The sequence below is a fragment of the Cotesia typhae genome, unplaced genomic scaffold (genome assembly GCF_013202065.1).
Source record: "Cotesia typhae breed Kobodo isofemale line unplaced genomic scaffold, CoteBio_Ctyphae scaffold_91, whole genome shotgun sequence".
Lineage (NCBI taxonomy): Eukaryota > Metazoa > Arthropoda > Insecta > Hymenoptera > Braconidae > Cotesia > Cotesia typhae.
Window position 1 is genome coordinate 1,742,513 of NW_027423781.1, and position 23,948 is coordinate 1,766,460.

A 23,948-nucleotide genomic window follows, 5' to 3' on the forward strand; every position below is an offset into this window, starting at 1 on the left:
AAGCTACAAAAAAAATAAAAACTGGCTCAGATGGGCCGTCTTGCCCCACCCTCTCCTACGTCTTCAGCTTTTCTAGATTCTGAAGAATTAACCTCCGAGTAGGTAAAAAAAACGTAAAATTTAATTTCAAGTATCCAAAAAAGGTAAAGAAATTTTTTTTAGGGATCATTTTGGTTCCAACACTTGAAAAAAAAAAATAAATATTCATCATTTTTTTACACAAAAATTATTATTAATATTAATATAAAATTTAACGTTAAATTTTAGGGGTGGGTAGTTTTTATCTAGTTTACCTGTCAAGCGTTAAAAATCAGCCGAATCTATAGTAGCACAGTTTGAGACTTTTTGAGGATTATGCATGACGCAAGCTCACCATTCTAACTCTTTTATAAGGCACTTAAAATTTTATAATCCACTTATAAATTCAACGAGTTGCCTTTAAAACGGAGCAGACCACTGAAATAAAAAAAAAAAAAAATTGATTTAAAAATTTCACTCTTGTTTTAAGATATTAATCTTCTTTATTTGAGAAATTATAATGCTAGAAACCCAACTTCCATTTATTACGTAGAAAAAATTCATTTATAACATGAAAAAAAAAATTTTTTTTTCATTGAAAAAAAAAAATAGAAGTCGATAAAACATTTGTAGAAAATTTCAAAGTTTGATATGAAAAAAAGAAAAAAGAAATTAAAAATGTTTTCTCATTGAGAAATTCGGAGTTTTTCCAGAAAATTTAAAAAATAACGATGAAGATAGGTTTGAATAATTTTTTTCTATTTTTTCCCGAAAAGAACATTTAAAAAAAAACGTCTGGATAAGTCAATTTTTGAAAAAGTTATGGTAATTTAAGCCACACCGTCCATAATCTGGTGGATTTTTAATTTTTTCGTGTAAAGCAAAATTTGAAAAAAATTTCCTCGAATTTTTTTATCACAAACCAATTGTATAATCACTGTTTTACTTTTAAATTATCTGAAATTGCTCGAATGAGAAAATTGTTATACCTCTACAACAGGCAGATTTAAAATTCTACCTAAAAAAAATAAAAAACACGTCATTAGGTTGTAAGTCTTCACAACGAAGGTTAAAACATCACTTTGTTAAAGCTAATCATTATTCATACACATTATCAAACACAATTATTAGTATTACTCAAAGCAGAAACCATAAAAAGGTTTTAATCTGAACAAGCGTAAAAGTAGCCCCTATTACTCAATACTCAGCTCGGTGATCTGGTGTGGTAGATGAACTCGAGCAAAAAGCTAAAGTAAATTGTTTGACACAGTATCAAACAAGCCGAGGGTTACAAGAAAATTTTGGCATTCCTAACGCGACTTCTAGAAAAAAAAAAAAAAAAAAAAAAAAAAAAAAAAAAAATCATGAAAATTGCAACAGATTTTTTAAAACCGAGATAATTAAAAATTTAAGTTTTGTTACAATAGTACATAAAAAAAAGACTTTTTAATATCATAAATGTTTTGTGTTTCAGATGACATAGAATGGGTTGGGTGGCGCTAGGGCGGCGTGCGGGTGGTAGCAGCCGCTTATCACCCATCCTCTCGCTGTCTCTCGCCTCCCTTGTAAGCTCCTTACTATTCACTACCCTCTGTGTCCTCACCCTAGCTCTCACTTTTGCCACCTTTGTACGCTCCGAAGACATGTGCGTATTCAATTTTAATTTTTTTTTATTTAATATTAATTCTAATTACTGATTACAATATAGTTCATTTGACTGGTATAAAAAATTTACTTACATACCAAAATTTTGATAATAAACTAGAGTTATTTATAGTTAGTTGGAAAATGTTATTGAACTTTTATGCAAATGAACAAAATAGACATAGACTAATGCATATACATATATATTATGGACTATAGTTTAATGATTCATAGATTTAAATTAATAATTCTTAGAACAATATTAAATTTTGGTGATGATGAGATTAATAAACCCGACTGCGAAAGTTTATTATTTTCATATATAGAAGTTAGATTTTGTTGAACAAAGCAAGGTTAATCTAGTGGTTTAGAATCGAAATAATACACTGTACAGGTAATTTAATTGCTACCTACGGCTTTGTCATAATTGACCCACCGGCAAAATATCTCTGACATGAAATTTAAATATTGTCATGATTGTTATCATTGTATTTAATAATAATAATAATTGTCATCAGGTCGATCATCAATCATGATTATTTAGAGTGGGCAATTTTTTTTTTTTTTTTTTTTTTTATTTTAAGTTTTATATGAAAATGGGTTCATTTATCATGTTTATGGAGAGTCTAGCAGTAACAATAGTATAGTATGAGAAAAGATAATGTAAATTATAATTAGATTTAAAATAAAAAAATTTTGTGAAATTATTAAACATAAAAAATAATAATTATTATTTTAAAATTTTAGGTGCTGTTTCCGAAGTTATTTTAAAGAAATATTGATTTATAGACTGAAAAAAAATTTCACCCAGAATACAAAATATTTTGATCCAATATAGGTTTTTTAATATAAAAAAACTTTAGTAGCTAGTATAATCTTGGATTATACTCAGTATAATCTTGGATTATACTCAATATAATCTTGGATTATATTCAATATAATCTTGGATTATACTCAGTATAATTTTGAATTATACTCAGTATAATCTTGAATTATACCCAGTGACATTTAAAAATCTTGATCAAATATAAAAATTTATTGTATCAAGCATTTATGATAATTTGAATAAAAAAAAAAATTACTTCCACCAAAAATAGAATTTCAAGAAAAATTTTTACTTTATAAAAAAAAATTAAAAATTTTCTTGAGCCAAGAATTTTGTTCTCCAGTCAAAAAATTTTTCATTCTGTGTAGTTACTATCTAAAATTTATTTTCACTACAGATGTCACTGAGTATAATCTGGAATTTTGTTCTGTGTGTACTTAAACCAAGAAAAATTTTTTAGTTTAATTATTTTTCTTACTCAAATCAAAAAGACAAATAGAAGTTCGTCAAAATAATTTAATTATTACATTAAATTTATTTTCTGTGTAATAAACTCAATATTTAAAAAATTTTATCGGAAGTTGATAATAATTCGGGTCTATAGTCACAGATATTTTGTTATTGGGTCAAATCTTGTGTATCGCTATAGGTACACCTCCATATGTGTGTAATTGTGTACACAATAAAGTTATTAAAAGTTCCAGTGAAGCCGCCGCAGTCGGGTAAAAAAATAAGACTATTGAAAAGAATGAATTGGATTTGATTTAATGGTGGGAGATGGGGTATGTTGGTTATTTGAGGAATATGTTGCAGCTTTGAGGAAGGAAAATCAGACAAGGAAATTCTGGACAATTTACTGCTGTCGACGCGCTATGACAAGCGGCTTCTTCCGCCGGTCCAAGGTACACTACGGCCCCCACCCCATACTCGTCAAGATGACTACATCCCTGACCATCTTGATTCACCCAATGACCAACCTAACCAACAACCCGAGCACCATCTCCGACACCATCGGCACCAAAACCATCACACAGCACGACACAACCACAGTTCACTGCTTACGTCTCGTCGAAAGGGTACCTCATTGAATCTGATGAAAAAGCAGAGCGAATGCTGCTGATAAAGTTGATGACGGCCAACACGTATACACACGAAAAAAAGACATTATTAGCGCAACATTTATTTCGTATTATATACGTAGACCAACAATCCGCACGCGCGCGAGCCTTAAAACGTTCTGAATATCTTGAAATTATTATTATTATTTCCTGGAGTATCACTGGAGGAAATCTATTGAATTACCCCTCATTAGCGTGTCAGGAGTTAAGGTTCATTTACGAGAAAAAAAATTAACTTCCTGGAAAAAGGTTAAAGAAAATCTCAAGCTGCCTTTTTAATATTAATAAACATTTTTTTTTTAATTTTATGGAATTTTTTTTTTTGATATTAAAAAAATTCGTCCCTTAAATTATAACAAAAAGCATAGAAAAGTCTCCTGTAAATATTTTTCAATTGTCAATTGGATAAAATTTTTTCATGACCCCTTAATGAATTTCCTTAAAAATTTCTTTAAAAATTACCGTTAAATTCACTGTAATTGTGGGATATAATGCGGCTTTTTTTTTTTATTTATTACTATTTTTAAATAAAAATTACGAAAAAATTCATTTATTTAAAGGTATACACTGATAGAAAAACAATTTTGGAAAGAAAATATTATTTTTATACCATCAAAAAAAAAAAAAAAAAAATTCTTAAAATCTGTCAAAAATTGGTTTTACGCAGGAACTACCTTAATTCTATCAATTAAAATTTGACACATGACCATATTGATATATACAATATACAAATTACATTATCACAAAATTAAAATCTGTTTATAACTACTCCGAAAAGATATCATAATAAATAAAACATCGCTGAAAAGCACATGAAACCTTGAAAATGCACAAATTTAGGTCATGACTTGTAAAATAAATACCAGAAAAATTTTTATTTAATTTTATTTCATCACTAAAATACCCTAGAGAGAAATTTTACTAATTTTCTGGAATATACACATTATTTTATGCATTGAATACTTAAAAGAATTTTAAAAGAACTTTCTATTAATTAACTAGATAAATTTTATTAATTTTTATCAGACTAAAGTTCTTCTGAATCAAGAGTAAAAAATTAATATTAATATAATAATATTAAATTAATAATTTAAAATTAATATTAAAATAAAAATTAAAAACTAATATTCAATCCTAAATACTAAATAAAAATATTTCATTCGACTGTTTTTAAAATTCAGAATTAATTAGTTAATTATTTAAATTTGCCCAACATCAAACTTTATCATTAAATCTTCGCAATAAATCATTTAAAAAATTAAAAATGCTATCTTTAATTACAATAACATGGTTTTAATACTGCGTTTCGGAGACTACTCTATGTTTCATTGTTATAAAAATCCATTACGCTAATGAGGGTGAAATACAACTCAAATGAAAAAGAGTCTATAAATAAAATGAATTAAATTTATATTGGAATATAGGTGCTGGTGCTCGAGCGGCATTTAGCAGACTCAGCTAGGATTAATTAATACAATAATAGCATTGATATTTGAAGTGATTTTAAACGTCGATTTAATTTTATGACACAGGATTTAACGCTTGTTTATTGGCAAAATAAAAATAATAATTATCGTACTATTTTAAAATCATAAATCTTGTTGTTAACTCACTTTTCACAATTGATTATTAGTAAATAGTAATAATAGAAAAATTATCTTGATTCAAGAAGAATAATTATTTAAGTAACTTTATTTTATTAACTGTTAACTGTTAATAAATATTTGGTAACTATTAATAAATGTACTTTCCTCCCAAATAAATATTTATCGAATGTTAAAAAACATTTTTTAAGATTTAATAAATTAAAAAATAAATCACCTTGTAATAAAAAAATTACAAATTATATTTTGCTCATAATAATAATAAAAAAAAAAAATTAAAGTTTATTAAATTAAATAAATTAAATGATTAATTAGTTAATAAATCTTTTTATCAGTATTAAAAAAAAATTGTAATTTTTTTTTTTAGTTAAATACAAAAATTAGAAAATTTCCAAAAAAAATTTTTAATATGTCATTAAAAAATTTTAAAAAGCCAAATCGACAATTTTAAAATTATTTAATATCGAAATTCCAAAAAAAGTATTTTTCTTGAATCAAGTAAATTTAATTGATGTTACTTTTCTACGGACGAGCTTTACTGGAGCAATTGAGCGAAAAAAAGAGGGTTAACAATGGATTAAATCGTAAAAGTTATTTCTGTTTAGGCCAATGAGATTTTCAAGACTGTCAGGACGTTTCTGGCAACGCACTACACTAAGCACTTGGTTACGGATTATTCTCAGAAAGCTTTTGCTATACAACTCGAGGCTTGGCAAATTTGTCGGATTAATCAAGTGGAGCACCACAGAGTAAAATATAAAAGGGCTTGCTGACTAAATTTTGTAGTTTGTATACCTGTATATAAAATTATCGGGAAAAACTAACCACTGAGCTATTATTCCAATTTATAATAGTTTTATTTTTAAATTTCCTACAATAGATTTATTAATTTTGTAAACCAATTAAGCTGGAAAAATTTATTTCCTTTCCTTTGTCTTAATTAGTTTTACTCCAGTAAAAAAAGTAAACTTCATTAGTTAACGTGATAAAAAACTTATCCAATTATTACAGTACCTCACTTACTCACTTAAATTCTTCGTTAGTATAGGCCGACGACAGAAAAGTTATCAAATGCCATCTCGGAGTTTTTAAATTTCTCTCAATCATAATTATTTTCAATCATAAAAATTGATAAAATTTTCTCTCTTCTCTTTTCAAATCTATCCATAAGAATTTTTATTTATTTAAGGATAATTTTATAGATATTTATAAATTTTCAGACAAAAAAAAAATAATTTTTTTTATTGATTAATTTTTAGATAATCAAAAATAATTATTATGATTACGCGTTTCACTAAACACAAATTAATCAGAGCTTTTGGACGGAGACCAAATAATAGTTCAACAATATGTCACAAAATTGATGTTTGAAAAAGGTTTTACACGGAAAAAAGCGTCATTCGTCAACACCCCACATGGATATGACACTGAAGTTAGCAGACGTCTGAAAATTTTTGATTTTTTTTTTTTTTTTTTTTAATTAAATTACAACTAAAAAAATATTTCTAAAAAATTGCGCTTGTAGTTTTTCAAGTTTTTTACAAGTGAAAATTTTTTTAATTGTTTAATTGAAATTTCTTCAATAAAAAATTTATAAAAATTTTGAAATGTCAGCTAACTTTATTTTCATACATGGATAGGTAGATTTTTTGTTTGAATATTGAAAAAAAAAAAAAAAAACACGTTATTAAAAGGCAATAATGTCCTAAAATTTATTTTTTATTATTTTTTTGCAAAGAACGATATAAGACCGACTATAACAAATAAATATTCAAAGATATCTACCTAAAAAATAGGATTTGTAACAGACGAAAGTAATTTGATGATAAAAGTTAAGAATTTAATTATTCTTGATTTTTTTTTAATTTTCCCAACTACGGAATAAATTGAAAAAAGGATCAAAAATCGACGAATAATAACTTAAATTGAAGACAATTGTGTGAACTTTGAAATAAATTTAATAGATTTAAGCCAACTTTAACGGTTTAAAAATTATTTAAAGAAAAAGGTCCGAAATACGTTCATTGAAAAATTTTTTCAAATTTTGAAAATCACGGAATTAATTTAAAAAATCATCAAAACTAGACGAGTAATAGCTTAAATTGAAGGTAAATAAATGAAGTTTGAGATAAATTTAATAGATTTCATCTATCTTTTACATATGGAAAATTATTTCCATAAAATATACAAAATTCAAAATTTGTTAAAAATAAAAAAAATTTTCAAACACCCACAACTCGTAAACTAACCGGCGGATTTTGCTCATCTTGAAACTTGATCTTAGTATTGATCCACAGAATGAGCCCAGAAAATTACATAAAGATCGGTTGAGAACTGTGGACGCAATCCTGCTAACACCGCGCGTAATGCATAAATATATAAATAAACTTTTGAGCCAATGCCATTTTTTGACATTTCTCGATGAAATGAAACATATTATGACATAATTTTTAAAAAATTTTTTAAAACATGAGACTGGCTACAACAGATAAATCTACATAAAAATTTCTTAATTTACCTGAATATTTTTCTTGCTTTTACCCAAAGTGTAAATTTTTCTCTCCTAGCGTTTTAAAAATTTAATATCTAATATTGTGGCTTTTACTTTGACGTTTTATGTATATCGTATAACCAATAAACTTTATTCCCTTAACGTTGAAATTTACACCATCTCGTATTAGTCGTAATATAAGCGAAACGCGAAATGTAAAATGAAAACAAAGCATGCCCGAAGGCAATTTAATTTTTTTAATAACAACCTGGGATAAAAAAAGGGATATTAATTTTTGCATGAAGTATATTTAAAACAGTTCGTTTAATATACAATCCATAAAATATGAAAGTTAATTGTACATTTTTTTTGTTCATTAAAATTTTCTACCTCAATATTTAGACAAATAAAATGAACGTAAAAACGATAAATCTTCAGAGTTCATAAATTTACAATTTGACATGTCAGTTATAAAATTTGTATCACTCTGCAGATATAATCTTGTATCTAGCGCATAAATTATTTTGTAATAAGAAAAAAAATAGGATTCATATTTTTCGCTAAGTAAAATAGGAACGCGGGAATTTTAAATTTTTATGGAAATTTAGTGTAATGCAAAGTAAATATGTATTACGTGGTAAATATTGGTAAATATAATCTTCTTAAAAACATAGATTTTCATTTAAAAATAAAATTTCATTTTTTGTTCTAAAATTAATTAATTACATTGTAAATTTTAAATTATAAATCAAAAAGCCCAATTTAAAACGTTTAATAATTTTTTATTGGGTACTTTACCTTAGTATTAAACAAACAAAACGTAATCATAATAAATTACAAGTTATTTACTTTGCAAATGTAAAAATTTAACCTAAATATTTTAGAAGCAATTCTAATGACAGCAGTTAAATAAGACTAAGTGTTAAAGTGTTAAGAAAAAAAGTCTTTGATGGAATTTATATTGAAGTTATTTACGTACAGACAGTGGAAGGGATCGATTAAGAGCAGACCGAAAATAGAAGACATTAATAGTATTTTTTACAGCCACGGGTAGACTATAACGAGGTCTGGCTGCAAACAGTCGAGAAATGGTTAAAAAGGAAACACGAATACACCCGGCAGGGTTATCAGAGTCAATTAAAAAAAAGTAGTTTGCATAATTCAAAGTTCATTAATTGTCACGAGAACGTCGAAAGCTTTCACATCCAAGTCTCAGGGTCGACCTAATTTCATAAAACGACAAAAAAAAAAAAAAAACACTCGGATGTTGTTACATATATCTTTGGGGGTAGACTTTAAACTTTTTACACCCAGCGAAACAAGAGAAAAATTCTTGAACCAAGAAAATAATTTTAAAGAGTTTAATTAAGTAAATTTTTACTTAAACCAAAAAAACAATTTCTTAGTTAAGAATTTTTCTACTCAAATAAATAAAATGAAATTTTTCAAAATTATTTACTTGATTCAAGTAAATTTTTTTTTCTGTGCAGCTACTTGCGTTAGGGGACCTATAAGTCTTTCATAGAATTAAAAAAAAAAATTTGCCATAATAAATTAATTTTTTAGCAAGTTACAGGATTTACGGGCTTCATTTTTGACGGACGAGAAAATTTTTTAAACTATTTTGATAATTTTTTTTTCGTTTCTATTGCACTAAATATATTTTTAAAAAAAGCGCCAAAAGGCAATAATGTCCTAAAATTTTAATTTTTATTATATATTTGCAAGTAACAATATAAAACATTATTATGACTCATTAGTTACTTTCAAACCTTTTTTGTTCCGTGCTATACAATAAAAAAAATTCCGCTTCAAAGTATCCTTTTACATTTTACTTTTATCATTAAAAAATATGTAAACGCAAGAAAATTTATGTTAAATAATACTTTGATACACTTTTTTTAAAAGACAAGTACAAAGGGATAAATTTAACAATCGATTAAAAGCATTTCAAGAATAACGCGAAAAATGTCTTTATTGTTCCTTTGACGATTCCCACTTAGCCTTTTTGCAGAACAATTTCTCTAATCACTCTGCACAGCTTTAAGGAGGTTCAAGTAAAGGTGAATGAATAATGAATTTACGACTTTATTTAAAAAATATCTAATCGAACAAAATTTTTATTTCTCGAGTAAAAAAATGTTTATCAATTAAAAAAAAAAAAAAATTAAAAAATCAGAGTCTAGAAATTTTAATTATTTAGCGCCTAATATTTATTGTCCACTAGCAATCTTGATCAAAAATAGACTTAAGGAGGTTTGAGCGTAACTTATGAGTCAAAATAATGTTTAAATTTTTTTTTTTATTTTCAGTCTTTCCAATATTCGTCAAAATTGTTTATTTTAATTTAAAATAATTTGAAGAATTTAATAATTGATGATTTTTACTTATTTAATAAAATAAAGTAATAAAATGACTTTGGTATTTATTACTTGTCGGATTACATAAACAGATTTGGCAACAGCGCGTTTGATTATACCCAATACAGAGACCTGGATGATTGTGTGAGTTAAATATTTCTCTCTCTGTAACTATATTTCTATCCTTTTCTTTTTTCTCAGCTGTTGACATGACGTTGCCAAATCTTTATTCGAATAAATAGCTGACGATAAATGAGTCAAAAACATAAAATTAAACTTTAAATATTTCAAAAATTATATCGGTAATTTATTATTATTAAATTATTTTTATATTTTACAATAATCCAAGTTTATTGTGTATAGTTTTTTATTCGTCAAAGTTAGGAGGTTAATATTGAAAAAAATAATTAAAGTCTCGACTAAAGTTTGTCCGCCATAAGAGCCCGTGTATAATAAGGAGATAAAAAATGTGATTTTTTAAATTTAATATCTAAGTAACTAAACGGTGAATTTTTTTTTAATTTTGGGATTAGATAAATGACGGATTTATTTATACGTACACTTAATTTCAAAGCTCAAAGTTGGAAATTATTTTTCAAATTAAATTCGCTCGAACCTCCGTAAGAATTTGAATAAAGTTAAAATCAAAATTCACATTGATGTAAAATTTGACTAGAAGGTTTCTGTTTTTTTGATCCAATCCATCGCTCATTTAACAAGAATGCTAAAAATTACACTCACTCTTACAAATAAAATTTTCATCAACAATTTTCCAACCGCGTTAGCGCTCCCTTGAAATCAATCAAAAATTGCCTTTTTTTTTTTTTTTTTTTTTTTTTTTTTTTCTCACTCCTTGTTTCTATCAACTCATCACTGTCTCACCCACTTTCTTAACTTTTTTTATTTCGAATTTTTTTTTTATGGATGAGACGTAGGCAAGGGCTATTGGGTGTTACAGATGCGGATTTCTGCTGTGGATTGCGATCGCCTGGTGACTCGACCAGGCCAGTTAACCGATCAGCGATCTTAACCGACCTTACGCAGAACAACAACCAGAACAATAACCATTATACGCCGCACCAACACCTTCGCACTCACCTTCGCGGTCCGTCCTAAAATTTTATCTGTAACAACCTAACAAAATAACTGTTTGTCGTTTAAAAAAATTAATATTTGTTTTAGAATAATCCTCGTCTCACAAATTATCGATTTCCAACGAAGCTGAATAATTTTAAATTACCTCGATCATTTCTTAATAAAATTATAAATTGGTTAAAAAAATTTTTTTTTAAGTCAAAAAATTTTTCAGCTTCGACACAAATTTTTTTCATTTTCATGACAAGTCAACTCTAATTTTTTTTTTTTTTACCTACTTACTGAATCCATGCACTTTGTACCATAATTTTGAATATTTGATGTTGAATCCAATACACTGGAAAGAGCACCTACATTATTTTATTTTTTGACCTGTGAAAAAAAAAAAAAAATTTTTTTTTTTCAAAAAAGGTTTTTAAAATAAAATTGTATTTTTTATTATTAAAATTTTTTTAAAAAGTTCTATCTTCTTTCTGTTTAATACATAATAAGCTTCTCGTAACACACTCAATTATATTTCGAGTTTTTCAGTCAAGTTTTATAGAATTGCACTGGCATCCGTATACTGAATTTTTAATACCCAACAAAAATTATGCTACGTGTGTCGTTACTTTTATTAACAGTTATTTTTTATTTACGTTATATCATTTATCTTTTAGAATTTTTTTCGCATTTTATAAACTATTTATTTTACCTTGTAATAAAATAATTAACAAACGGAGAAAATTATTGTCAATTTATGAAAAATTGGCACTAGTAGGGTAAAGGCTCCAAATATTGACCAGATTAGATAAAAATTAGAATAAATCAGTCGAAATTTTGCAGAAAATAAAAAAAAAAAAAATTTTTTTTTCTGGGGCAAGATGGTCTACTTTCCAAAAAAAGCATATAAAAAAATTTTTTTTTTACTGAAGTCATTACCATAAAAATTTCTAGATTCTCCTCCCAGAAAAAGTTGCCGAGGGCAAACCACGATTTTTACGAGTCTTAAATAAGCTACTAGATTTTTTTAAATCAAATTATTATGCTTCTTGGTCAATATTTGGTTTCTTTATCCTACAAGTGAGTGGATTTTCTAAAAAATTCATTTTTTGATTCAAGAAGTTAAAATAATTTGTTAATTATTAAATCTGCCGCTTTACAAGTGGAAACTTTAAATTACCTCTCGCCACCTATCGGCTGCCGCGGAACTATTTACCGCGTATAATATTAATTTCACTAAAAATAAAAAACTATAAATAAAATCTCGAATTATTGCAACTTATTTGTTAAAATAAAAAATTTTTTTCTACAAAATAATTCTTGAATCAATAAAATTATTTAATTAAAATTTATTACAAGATTAAAAATTAATTTCTACTCACTATAATTTCTTACAACACTAAGTAATTTATTTTATCTTTTACTACTATTTTTTATAACTAGCATAAAAATTTTATTTTTTTTTTCTCAATATTAAAACTTAAATAATAAAAATATTTAAATGCAATATAATATCAACTACTTATACTTAGTTTTATCAAATTGAATATAACTTTTCTTACGTGTTATAAGAAAACTTTATGTCAAGATTAAGTTCAAGATTTTGCCATGACACGTTACTTTTACTCATGAGTTACTACAGAGTAATGCTCGTGTGTAGGTTTTCGTGGAAAGTAAGAGAGTGCTTATGTTTATAATCATATTTAAACATCAAAAATACATTTAAATTTCATACAACGCTATTATGTATCCTTGCGCTCAATATCGTTTAACATAATGAAAAAAATTATTGACTAACAAGGTACAAAAAAAAACTGAACATAAAATAAATAATGATTGCTAATTCTAGTTAGTCACTAAATTGGGCGGGAAAGAACATTTTATTTTACAAAAGAAAAAAAAAATTAATCGATATTTTTTGTGTAAACGAAAAGAGCAAGATTACACTGGATAACATTTTAGATTACACTTATCAGTTAGTATAATCCAAATTATATCGAGTGATATCTGGATTATACTCATTGTAATCTCCCATTTTACACGGTAAAATCTCCGAATATACTGCGTAAGATTCCACTGGATATAATCCGAGATTGTATCCTGTAGAATCTTGGATTATACTCAATATAATCTTGGATTATACTCAGTATAATCTTAGATTATACTAGTTACTATCTGAAAAATTTTTTTCACAACAGATGTCACTGAGTATCATCTGGAATGTTATCCAGTGTAATCTTGTTCTTTCCTTGTACAATATAAAAATCTTTTTTTTTTTTTTTTAATTACACTTGATCGAGCATAATTTTTTTACAGTAAATAGTAACTCAACGTCCAAGTCAATTTATCAACAATTGACATATTAAATAAATTAATTTATATTAGATGACAACTTATAATTTCATAATTTGTTGTTATTTCTGGTAGAAAATGATAATTTATAGAAATTATTTGTAGTAATTTTATTTTTAAAGCTGCAGCATGTGCACAGCATGGCTTTGAAAAGCTTTAGCTTTAGAATGTCTAGTTTTTAAAATACTAACAATTAGTAAAAACATAATCACTGTTTAGAAATAGTTGGCATTGTAATTTACTTTTTTTATACATAATGAGATGTGAAAAAAAAAAAAAAAAAAAAAAAAAAATACATTTTATTATTTAGGACTAAAATTCTTTGTGAAAATATGCTTGATTGATTATTAATAGTTAAAAATTATTTTTTAATTACTACCAAAGTTGATAATTACATTTAATTTTAAAGAGTTTCATGGATTAAAAAATATTTTCGTTATAGACATAATTACCGTTCCGAATTCGGTCATTATTGTGAAACTCGAGTGTTGCAGTATTGCCTTTAATAATCCAAGTATCAATTATTTTATGCAATTCGGTTTGAACGAATTTTTATTACTTTTTTATAGACCTTATTACCTTTTTTTTTTTAATTTCAGTGTAATTTTCCGGTATAAATTTTAATTATAAATATTTATTGTAAAAAATTGTATTTTTAAATTAATAACTAATTATCAATATACCTTTTGATTGAAGTAGACGTTGTTGTTAATTTTAATGAGTAACATATGAGCAAAATCAGTTAAAAATGTAATTACATTGACGAGTAGTAAATCAATTAAGCATCTATAAGTAATTATTTAATGTCAAACAAGATAAAAATAAAAAATAAATTATGTAATGACGGTGAAATAATAATATTATTGATTAAAATTTGTCATACAAGCGATAAATATAAAAATAGAGGGAAGAAAATAAAACACTGTAGATTGCTACTAAATTAATAACGTAGTGCAGTTGATTGTGAAAAATAACTAAAGTATTTAACATTGAGTAATTTTTTTTTTGTTTATCCTGTTGCAGGAACTTTGACAGTAAATGTGAGCGTATTGTTATTAAGTCTGGCTTCACCTGACGAATCGAGTTTGGTAAATAAAAAAAAATTAATTTTTTTTTTTTTTTTTTTTTTTTTATGTAAATGTAAATTATTTGTAATAAAAAAAAAAATTTTTTTTTTTTTATATTTAAAATTTTAGAAATACGAAGTTGAATTTCTCTTGCAACAACAATGGTATGATCCACGTCTACGTTACAGCAATCGATCGCGATACGAGTTTTTAAATGCGATCCATCATCATAATGACATCTGGCTGCCAGATACCTATTTTATCATGCATGGTGACTTCAAAGATCCTCTGATTCCGGTACATTTTGCATTACGGATTTATCGCAATGGCACTGTCAACTATCTGATGCGGTATTTATTACATTTAAATTAATATTGTTAATATTACCAGTATCAATATCATTATCATTATCATTATCATTATCAATGACAAAAAATCATTGAAAGTAAAGAGATAGTTAAAAAAATTATAGAGCTTCAAACTCTTCAATATCACAATTACTAATATAATGAATTATAAATTATGATGAATATCATTATCATGATAAATATCACTGTCAGTATAATGATTTATATTACCATCAATATCATCATATGTAAATCATGATGAATATCATTAGCAATATTATAATGAATGTCACTCTCAATAAAATAATAAGTTTTACAACCAATATCATTAATCATGATGAATATCGACATCAATGTCATCTGAATGTCAATATCAATATCATGATGAATATCGTTACCAATATCGTGATACATATCATTATAAATACAATGATAATTATCATTATAATAAATCATGATGAATATCATTATCATTAATCATAACATGATGAATATCATTACCAATATTGTCATGAATATCACTATCAATATAATTATAAGTATTACAGCCAATATCATTAATCATGATGAATATCGATATCAATATCATGATGAATATCTTTACCAATATTCCAATGAATATTATTATCAATAAAATGATAAGTATTACGACCAATTTCATCAATATAGTTATCATTATATTGATAGTGATATTCATTAGAATATTGGCAATGATATTCATCATTATATTGATAATTTTTACGAACAATATCATTAGTCATGATGAATATCGATATCAGTATCAAGATAAATGTCGTTACCATTATTGATGATAAATATCAATGTAAATACATTGATAAATACCAATATCATAAATCATGATGAATATCATTACCAATATCATCATGAACATCATGATCATTATCAATATTATGATCAATATCCTTATCAATAACATTATCACTGCCAATATCGATAAAAATATCATTATCTAAAAGATCATTACTATTTTTTAAATTTATCACATATTTTTTAATGAATAAAATTTGACTTTGATTACAGGCGTCATCTTATCCTTTCTTGTCAAGGTAGACTCAATATATTTCCATTCGATGACCCGCAATGTTCGTTTGCTATTGAGAGCAGTGAGTATCTAATCTAATTCAAGTAATAAATTTATTTTATGATAAATATTTACTGAAAAATTTTAATTTTAATGCAAAAGTCCTGAAACTATACGAGCAACCGAGTTATGATTAAAGTAGCTACAGTAAATTGATAAAATTTATTTTGATTTTCTCACGTATACATTAGATAACAAAAGCTTCGTGTTTTTACAGTTTATTAATAACCTAATAAAATAATAAAATTGTACCAAGCTGTAGATTGTAAAGCTGCAAGTATTAAGTATTCACACGCTCTAGATGTGGTACGCTCAAATGATTTTGTAAAAGAAAAAACTGGTGGCGCTAGTGGCTTTAATATTATTAAATTAACTCTGTAAATTATAGAAAATTTTCCTTTGACTCAACTATCGATTTTTTATTCCAATAAATAAATTTTTTTTATTTATAAAATATTATTTTACAAAATTATAATTTTTATATTATCTTAAATAATTTAATATTTTCAGTTTCCTATGAACAAACAGCAATTACTTACGTATGGAAAAATGATGAGGCGACGTTACGAAAAAGCCCAAGCCTCACAACATTAAATGCGTATCTTATTCGAAATCAGACAATCACGTGTCCGATAAAAGCTAGCTGGCGTGGTAAGTAATACTTGTATTGTTTGTTAGTACTCTAAGCTTTTTAGTTTTTTTTTTTTTATGTTCTACATTTATGTATATTTTAAATAACAACAAGAGAATCCAATTGTACATTCTTCCCTGAGTTTTAAAACTGGTTGCGACAAAGGCTATTAAGTTAGAACAAATAAATTTCTGCTGTCGGTTTTTGTGTTATAGTTGTTTCTTTGTATGTACCTGCTTCTTACTTTTATCGTTAATGCTAATTATAATTTCAATCAAGATTATGACTTAGCAATTTAAATTTAACACTGGCAAAAATTTAATTAATTCAGAAAAAGTTCTCAGAAGACAATCAGACTCGTTTATTTTTAATTACGCAGGTTTAAATTTATTATATGGTCCATGTTACAGCTAGTAATAAATTTTTAAACAAATTTTTGAGTTAACATGTAAATAATCGCTTCGCAATTGATATTTTTCAGTTAAAGTTACAGAAAAATGTTTTGTAGACTGACATATTATCAATAAATCGGTGATAAGTTTTAATAGGAAAATTTTTCAATTTTATATAGGATGTTATATAAATATTACACTACAATTTCAGAAGAAAGTACTAATCGAAAATGTTCTTAGCTATGAAATTATTGGAAAAAAAAAAAAAAAAAAAAAAAAAATAGGAAACAAAGGGGCGCAAAATTAAATTAATTTTTTTTTTAAGAATTCCAGAATTTTTTAATGTTTTTCAGAAAACAATCCTTGGAAAAATGTTCTTATATGGCTAGAATCCAAGATTATACTCAGTATAATCCAAGATTATATTGAGTATAATTCAAGATCTTTTTGTATAACAACCTTTTATTTCAATACACTCCGATAGTTTTTCTCATGGATTAAATTGTAAATTTTAAAGAAAATTCTTTTCCCTAAAAACAATCATCTCATGCCGTAAATTTTCCAACGAAATTGTTCAATAGAAAATGTTAGCAAGAACATCTCGCATTAGAGCACATTCTTCTATAAATTTAACTGAGATAATACTTTTGTTTTTATCCGTAAAATGTTTATTTCTCAATTTTTCAACCTCCAAAGCTACACTAAGCAACCTTGAATGGCAGAATGTCTGAGCTTAAGCAATTGCTGTAAATAGTAAATCCAGGAGAATTTAATCCTCGAGCACTTGCTCTATGAAAATTTAACCCGCACACAACACTAAGCACCCAGGATGATGCGATAATGTAAGGGCAACTGTACGAAGCATGCAAGTGCTCGAGGGTTTAACCTTTATTTTCTGAGATTGGCTCACCCATAACCTGAATTTATTGGCTGTAGTGATAATAAATCAAGCTAAAGCTAATTTGATTTAAATCTAAATTTTGCAATTCCGTCTTTAAATTCAAACAGTCATTTGTTTATTATAAATTATCACATAACTTGCTACTTATTTTATTACTTCGAACGGAAGTTCATAACTATGTTAATTAAATCCAGACTCATTCACAGTAGAAAGGCGCGGTGTAAAGTTCAGACAGCATATCAAAGTAAGACAAGAAGGAGTTTTAGAGTTAAAGTACCCTTAGATCGAGAGGGATGAATTATATAAAACTTGTTTCCTTCAAAATCAACTAATTTGGGAATTTCGCCAAAAATAAACAGAGACTTTTCGTACAAAGTTCAATAAAAGTTTCAGCTAAAATTTTTTTTCAAACATTATACTGCACAAAAAAAAATGGAAAAATTATATTATAAGGTACCCGCGGGTACCCTTATAAAATAAAGCCTAAGTGATAGAAATGCTATTCAAAATAACCGCTTCCGCTAAAGACTTCTCTAGTAGAAGCGTCTAACATAGAAATGTCGCTACAAGTTTATAGAGTCCCGATACAACGTTCCTTGTCTTCTATATTTCATCATCCTAAATATGCTAAAGTAGCGCAAAACAATTCCTAAAAAACGATTTCAGTAAATGCTAAACATTTTTTATAATTTAATATTTAATAATTTAAAATCATTGTTATCATTTTTATCAACATCTTAAAAAGTATTGTTGCTCAATTTAAGTGATAATACCAATTTTATCAAGTATAGTATAACTATTTCCAGTATGTATAACTCTACCGGGGCCTTATTACCCTACCGTAGTAAAAAAATAACGCTTATTAGCAAGGTTTTTCAAAAAATTTAATTTTGTGTTTGTTTATGGTGAAAATTACACCATTACTCCATTATATTTTATGGCTAATGTATTAATTTAAAAATTAATGATACATTGCAATAATTAAATGGAATATTTTGGATTTTTTTTTAAATCTCCCTTAGCTAGGCCTTATTACCCGTCGGTACCTTATACTAAGAGAGAATTCTAGTTCTCAAAACTAAAAAAAGTCTAATTAAATAAATAAAACAATTGTTAATTACAAATCTGAAAATTTAAAGTTCTCATAGCTCAATTCATTGTCATTGAACCTCAAGATTTATAATATAAATTTAACTGTAACTGACAGAGTTGACACGTATGTCAGTATAAATGCTAATGGTTTCAAGTTGGCATGTTCACATAGACTCGAAATATTGACGCTGACAGAATCGACAAAGCGTGGTTTCCGACAAGTAGGAAGTTAACTGTTTTGTATGCCGACGAGAATTGTTAACCTACTCATCTAAAACCATTTTGTTCCATCTCTCGTCACAATATCATATTTATTTTTTATCAAAAGCCTGAAAATTGTATAGCTGAGAACAAAGGCAAGCGAGACAAAAATATGGCTGATAAAAGATTTAACTCCGCCTCTATTTTTCACGATATGCCGTTTTATTTAACTCGTTAGCTGCCATTTCGATTAGAGAAACTCACTTCATATTTTGTTGATTGAGTTTTTATTTTATTACTACGGAGTCGGAAAATTAAAAGAATTTTAACAATTTTACTATAGTAATTTTTTTTTTAAATAAAATAGTAACTTAAAAAATAAATTGTAAAAAATCTTTCTTCTAATCAGTAAATTTTCGTCTAATAAATTTGAAAGTTACCAGTAAAGTCAATTTATAAATTTTCTTAGATTTTTTTTTTTTTTTTGACGTGATAACGACTTATAAATTAATGAACACCGGCTGCACGCACGAAAAAGTGTCACGTTCCGCCTGAGCCTGAGAGTACAAGCCAGAGTGTGGATTAGATTTTTTTTATTTTATTAAAAGTACATTAGAATAAATTACTCTAAATTTTTATTAAAAAATATTTAATTAAAAAAAAATAATATAATAATAAATAATAATAATAATAATAATAATAATAATAATAATAATAATAATAAATAATAAAATAATAATATAAAATATAAAATAAAAAAATAATAAAAAAAAAATTTTTTAAATAAAAAAAAAAATTTTTTTACAATAAAAAAATAAAAAAAAAAATTTTTTTTTAAATAAAAAAATAAATAAAAAAAGCGTGTAAAAATATCAAAAAAATTTTTTTTTTCATAATTCATCATTGGTAGGAATATTGTGACTGCAAGTTGCAAATATAAATTAAAAATCTAATTTACAATTGATGTCCGCAGCAGATGAGTTAAACTTAATATAAAATTAATTTTTACTAAAAAAAAAAAAAAAAAAATGATAATTTATTAAAAAGTCTGATTGCAAAAAAAATGACTTTTAAATGATTTATTATAAATAATTAAATGCGCTATATTATTTGCTCGTATGTATGAAATGTCAGATCGGTGCTTACACTGGAAGTAACCCTGTAATATTTATTTGCATGTTTAATTATCAAAGCACAATTAAACTGTATGCATGAATGCAAGCAATGTACGTGAGTGCAATTAAATTAAAAAAAAAAAAAAAAAAAAAAAAAAAAAAAAAAAGTACCAAGCCGAAGCATGATTACTATTATTATTATTATTATAGCGTTGCTGTAACATACAATAGAAATCGCATTGGCAATCTTGGATTCTGTCTCGCTTTTCAAAGAAATTTTTGAGAGAAATTTATAGAGGGTCTTTTAGAAGTAGAGAATACATAAGTAATTAATAATAATAAATGGATAGTAAAAAAAATAAATGATTTAATAATATAATGGGGACGTGAGTTAAATTGGTAGCAGATCGGTGGCTGTTTTGTTGCAGCTGGCGCACACGTGATTGTCGACTACGAGGACGAGTTTGACGAATTCGGAGATTCAAAGTGTTCACTGTGCCAGCGCAGGTTTGAAGAACAAGGTAAAAAATTTTGGAATGTTGATTAGTGTGAATCAAAACCTCTGTTCATATAAATACAGTTTAAATTTATATATATATATTAAATTTGTCAATGAGAAAAATGAAGAGGAGGAAACTTTCATAGAAGGAGACAGAACCAAGACTACCAAATATATTTTTTTAGCTTACAAATATTATACTAATTGATTATCGCTCATTGTTATATCATTATCAATGTAGCTTAATGTCGCTTGCAAGCTAGTCACTGAGTACTACGTATTTTGTCAATGTCAATGTTTATAGGAAAGAAATGTCCAGAGTTTACAACAGATTTTATTGAATAAAGATCGGAAAATTAGTATTTTAGTTTACCCCAGTGAAAACGTAGAGAAGCATTTTTATGTCGAATTTTAGAAGAATTATTTTATAAACTATATTTTTTTTTTAATAATATATCTTAATTTTGGTAAAATAATTAGGTAACTACAGCTGTCTGAAAGTGGATCTTATCTTCACAAGGGACCGTGCCTTTTACTTTACCACAGTCTTTATTCCGGGAATAATACTGGTTACGAGCTCGTTCATCACATTTTGGCTTGAGTGGAATGCTGTACCTGCAAGAGTCATGATTGGTAAGTTTAAAACTCTATTTATTTCATATACACTGACATAATATGTTTCATTTCATCGAGAAATCTCGAAAAATGGCATTGGCTCAAAAGTTTATTTATGTAGTTATGCATTACGCGCGGTGTTAGCAGGATTGCGTCCACAGTTCTCAACCGATCTTTATGTAATTTTCTGGGCTCATTCTGTGGATCAATACTAAGATCAAGTTTCAAGATGAGCAAAATCCGCCGGTTAGTTTACGAGTTGTGGGTGTTTGAAAATTTTTTTTATTTTTAACAAATTTTGAATTTTGTATATTTTATGGAAATAATTTTCCAGATATAAAAGATAGATGAAATCTATTAAATTTATCTCAAACTTCATTTAATTACCTTCAATTTAAGCTATTACTCGTCTAGTTTTGATGATTTTTTAAATTAATTCCGTGATTTTCAAAATTTGAAAAAATTTTTCAATGAACGTATTTCGGACCTTTTTCTTTAAATAATTTTTAAACCGTTAAAGTTGGCTTAAATCTATTAAATTTATTTCAAAGTTCACACAATTGTCTTCAATTTAAGTTATTATTCGTCGATTTTTGATCCTTTTTTCAATTTATTCCGTAGTTGGGAAAATTAAAAAAAAAAAATCAAGAATAAATAAATTCTTAGCTTTTATCATCAAATTACTTTCGTCTGTTACAAATCCTATTTTTTAGGTAGATATCTTTGAATATTTATTTGTTATAGTCGGTCTCATATCGTTCTTTGCAAAAAAATAATAAAAAATAAATTTTAGGACATTATTGCCTTTTAATAACGTGTTTTTTTTTTTTTTTCAATATTCAAACAAAAAATCTACCTATCCATGTATGAAAATAAAGTTAGCTGACATTTCAAAATTTTTATAAATTTTTTATTGAAGAAATTTCAATTAAACAATTAAAAAAAATTTTTCACTTGTAAAAAAACTTGAAAAACTACAAGCGCAATTTTTTAGAAATATTTTTTTAGTTGTAATTTAATTAAAAAAAAAAAAAAAAAAAATCAAAAATTTTCAGACGTCTGCTAACTTCAGTGTCATATCCATGTGGGGTGTTGACGAATGACACAAATATAGATTTATAATGATTGTAATAAATTTAAAAATTAACTCAGTTTCAATGAAAATTTGCAAATTAAATGCAAACGCTGTCCGTAAATACATTTCATTGTTCATTACAATTGAAAAAGTAGACTCTTTATCAGTAAATTTAAGCTCCGTCAAAACCAGGGCTGGGGCTTTTCAGCTCGGTTAATCTCTGGTAAATTCATGCATATCAAGTCTATTGTTGATAACGTTGCTGTTACTGTGAATATCGAATGCAGCATTAGATGCTTCAGCAACTTTATAATGTAGTTCTACCAACTGTAATCACAGATTTTGAACTTACAAAGTTATTTACTAGTTAACTAAGTCTTGTCTCTCGCTAGAATTATCAATATAAATTTAAGTCTTTTTTAAATAAAATTTTCTCACTGCAACATTAATAAGTATCCGAAATCGATAGAACAATTTTTTATTTTTTTTGAGCTTGAATTAAAAAAGAAAACCGCCGAGCATGTCTCCAGATGGTGCCTTAAAATATTATATGAAATGGTACAGATGGTAAAGTTACGTCATCCACATAAAATACGCCTTCAGCGTCAGTGAAATTTTTCTATAAGAAATTCTAAAACTCTAATCCAAAAATAAAGAAAATTTAGTAAAATATCCACCTCTTTCTTTTGAGCTGTTGATTTTAGTATAAATGTTGACATGCAGTTTACTAATGACGGGTAATCCCCGGGGCTTGATAAGCTCTCTACAGCGCTGCGAGGTACATTCACATCGATTAGCTCGTTCCGAGATACCCTACAACAATCGCTTTTTATTAAATCTTGTTTAACGGTATCTTGTGAACAAATCAATCTATTTAAATAATCTTTATGGCAAAACGAACAATGTCAAGGTTACTCATAAAAACTCATTAAAGTTTCAAATTGATAAGATGATCTGTTCGGGTGTTTAAGAAAATTAACATTGTCGATTGTTGAAAAACGATTGGAGAAAAAAATATTTTTTTTTGTGCTGCAATGTTCATTATAAAACTGCAATCACGCACGGAAAATCTAATTTTTTTGACTGAATAATTATTTAAAAATATGTTTCTTAGAATCGACTTAATAATAATAAATAAAAAGTAATAAAAAAAAAATTTTCAAGAACGGGTTTATAATATTCAATGATAATTTCAATTATTTCACTTGAAATTAAATTAATAAGTACAATTCTATCTTTTTTAACTTTCGAACTAATCGGTTTGTCATGAAAGTATTTTTTTTTACAAAGCGTTTGATTTTCTACAAGAGTATATATTTTTAATTATAATTCATTTAGTTTGTAAGCTACAAACTTGTAAAAAAAATACAAAGAACATACAAGACTATATCAAAAAATTTTTCATAAGTAATATATTGTTG

General features: G+C 26.1%; 1 protein-coding gene across 1 annotated transcript in view; it reads left to right on the top strand.

Moving 5' to 3' along the window:
* Nucleotides 1–23,948, top strand: part of Phcl-1 (pH-sensitive chloride channel 1) — a 75,970-nt gene that overhangs the window by 39,239 nt on the left and 12,783 nt on the right. Inside the window, exons 3-11 of the mRNA XM_074258420.1 lie at nt 1,493–1,663; nt 3,302–3,390; nt 11,020–11,166; nt 14,514–14,578; nt 14,687–14,907; nt 15,946–16,028; nt 16,517–16,657; nt 20,767–20,859; nt 21,318–21,470. Of these exons, the coding sequence (XP_074114521.1) occupies nt 1,503–1,663; nt 3,302–3,390; nt 11,020–11,166; nt 14,514–14,578; nt 14,687–14,907; nt 15,946–16,028; nt 16,517–16,657; nt 20,767–20,859; nt 21,318–21,470 (1,153 nt within the window). The 5' untranslated portion in view covers nt 1,493–1,502. The remainder of the gene's footprint in view (nt 1–1,492; nt 1,664–3,301; nt 3,391–11,019; nt 11,167–14,513; nt 14,579–14,686; nt 14,908–15,945; nt 16,029–16,516; nt 16,658–20,766; nt 20,860–21,317; nt 21,471–23,948) is intronic.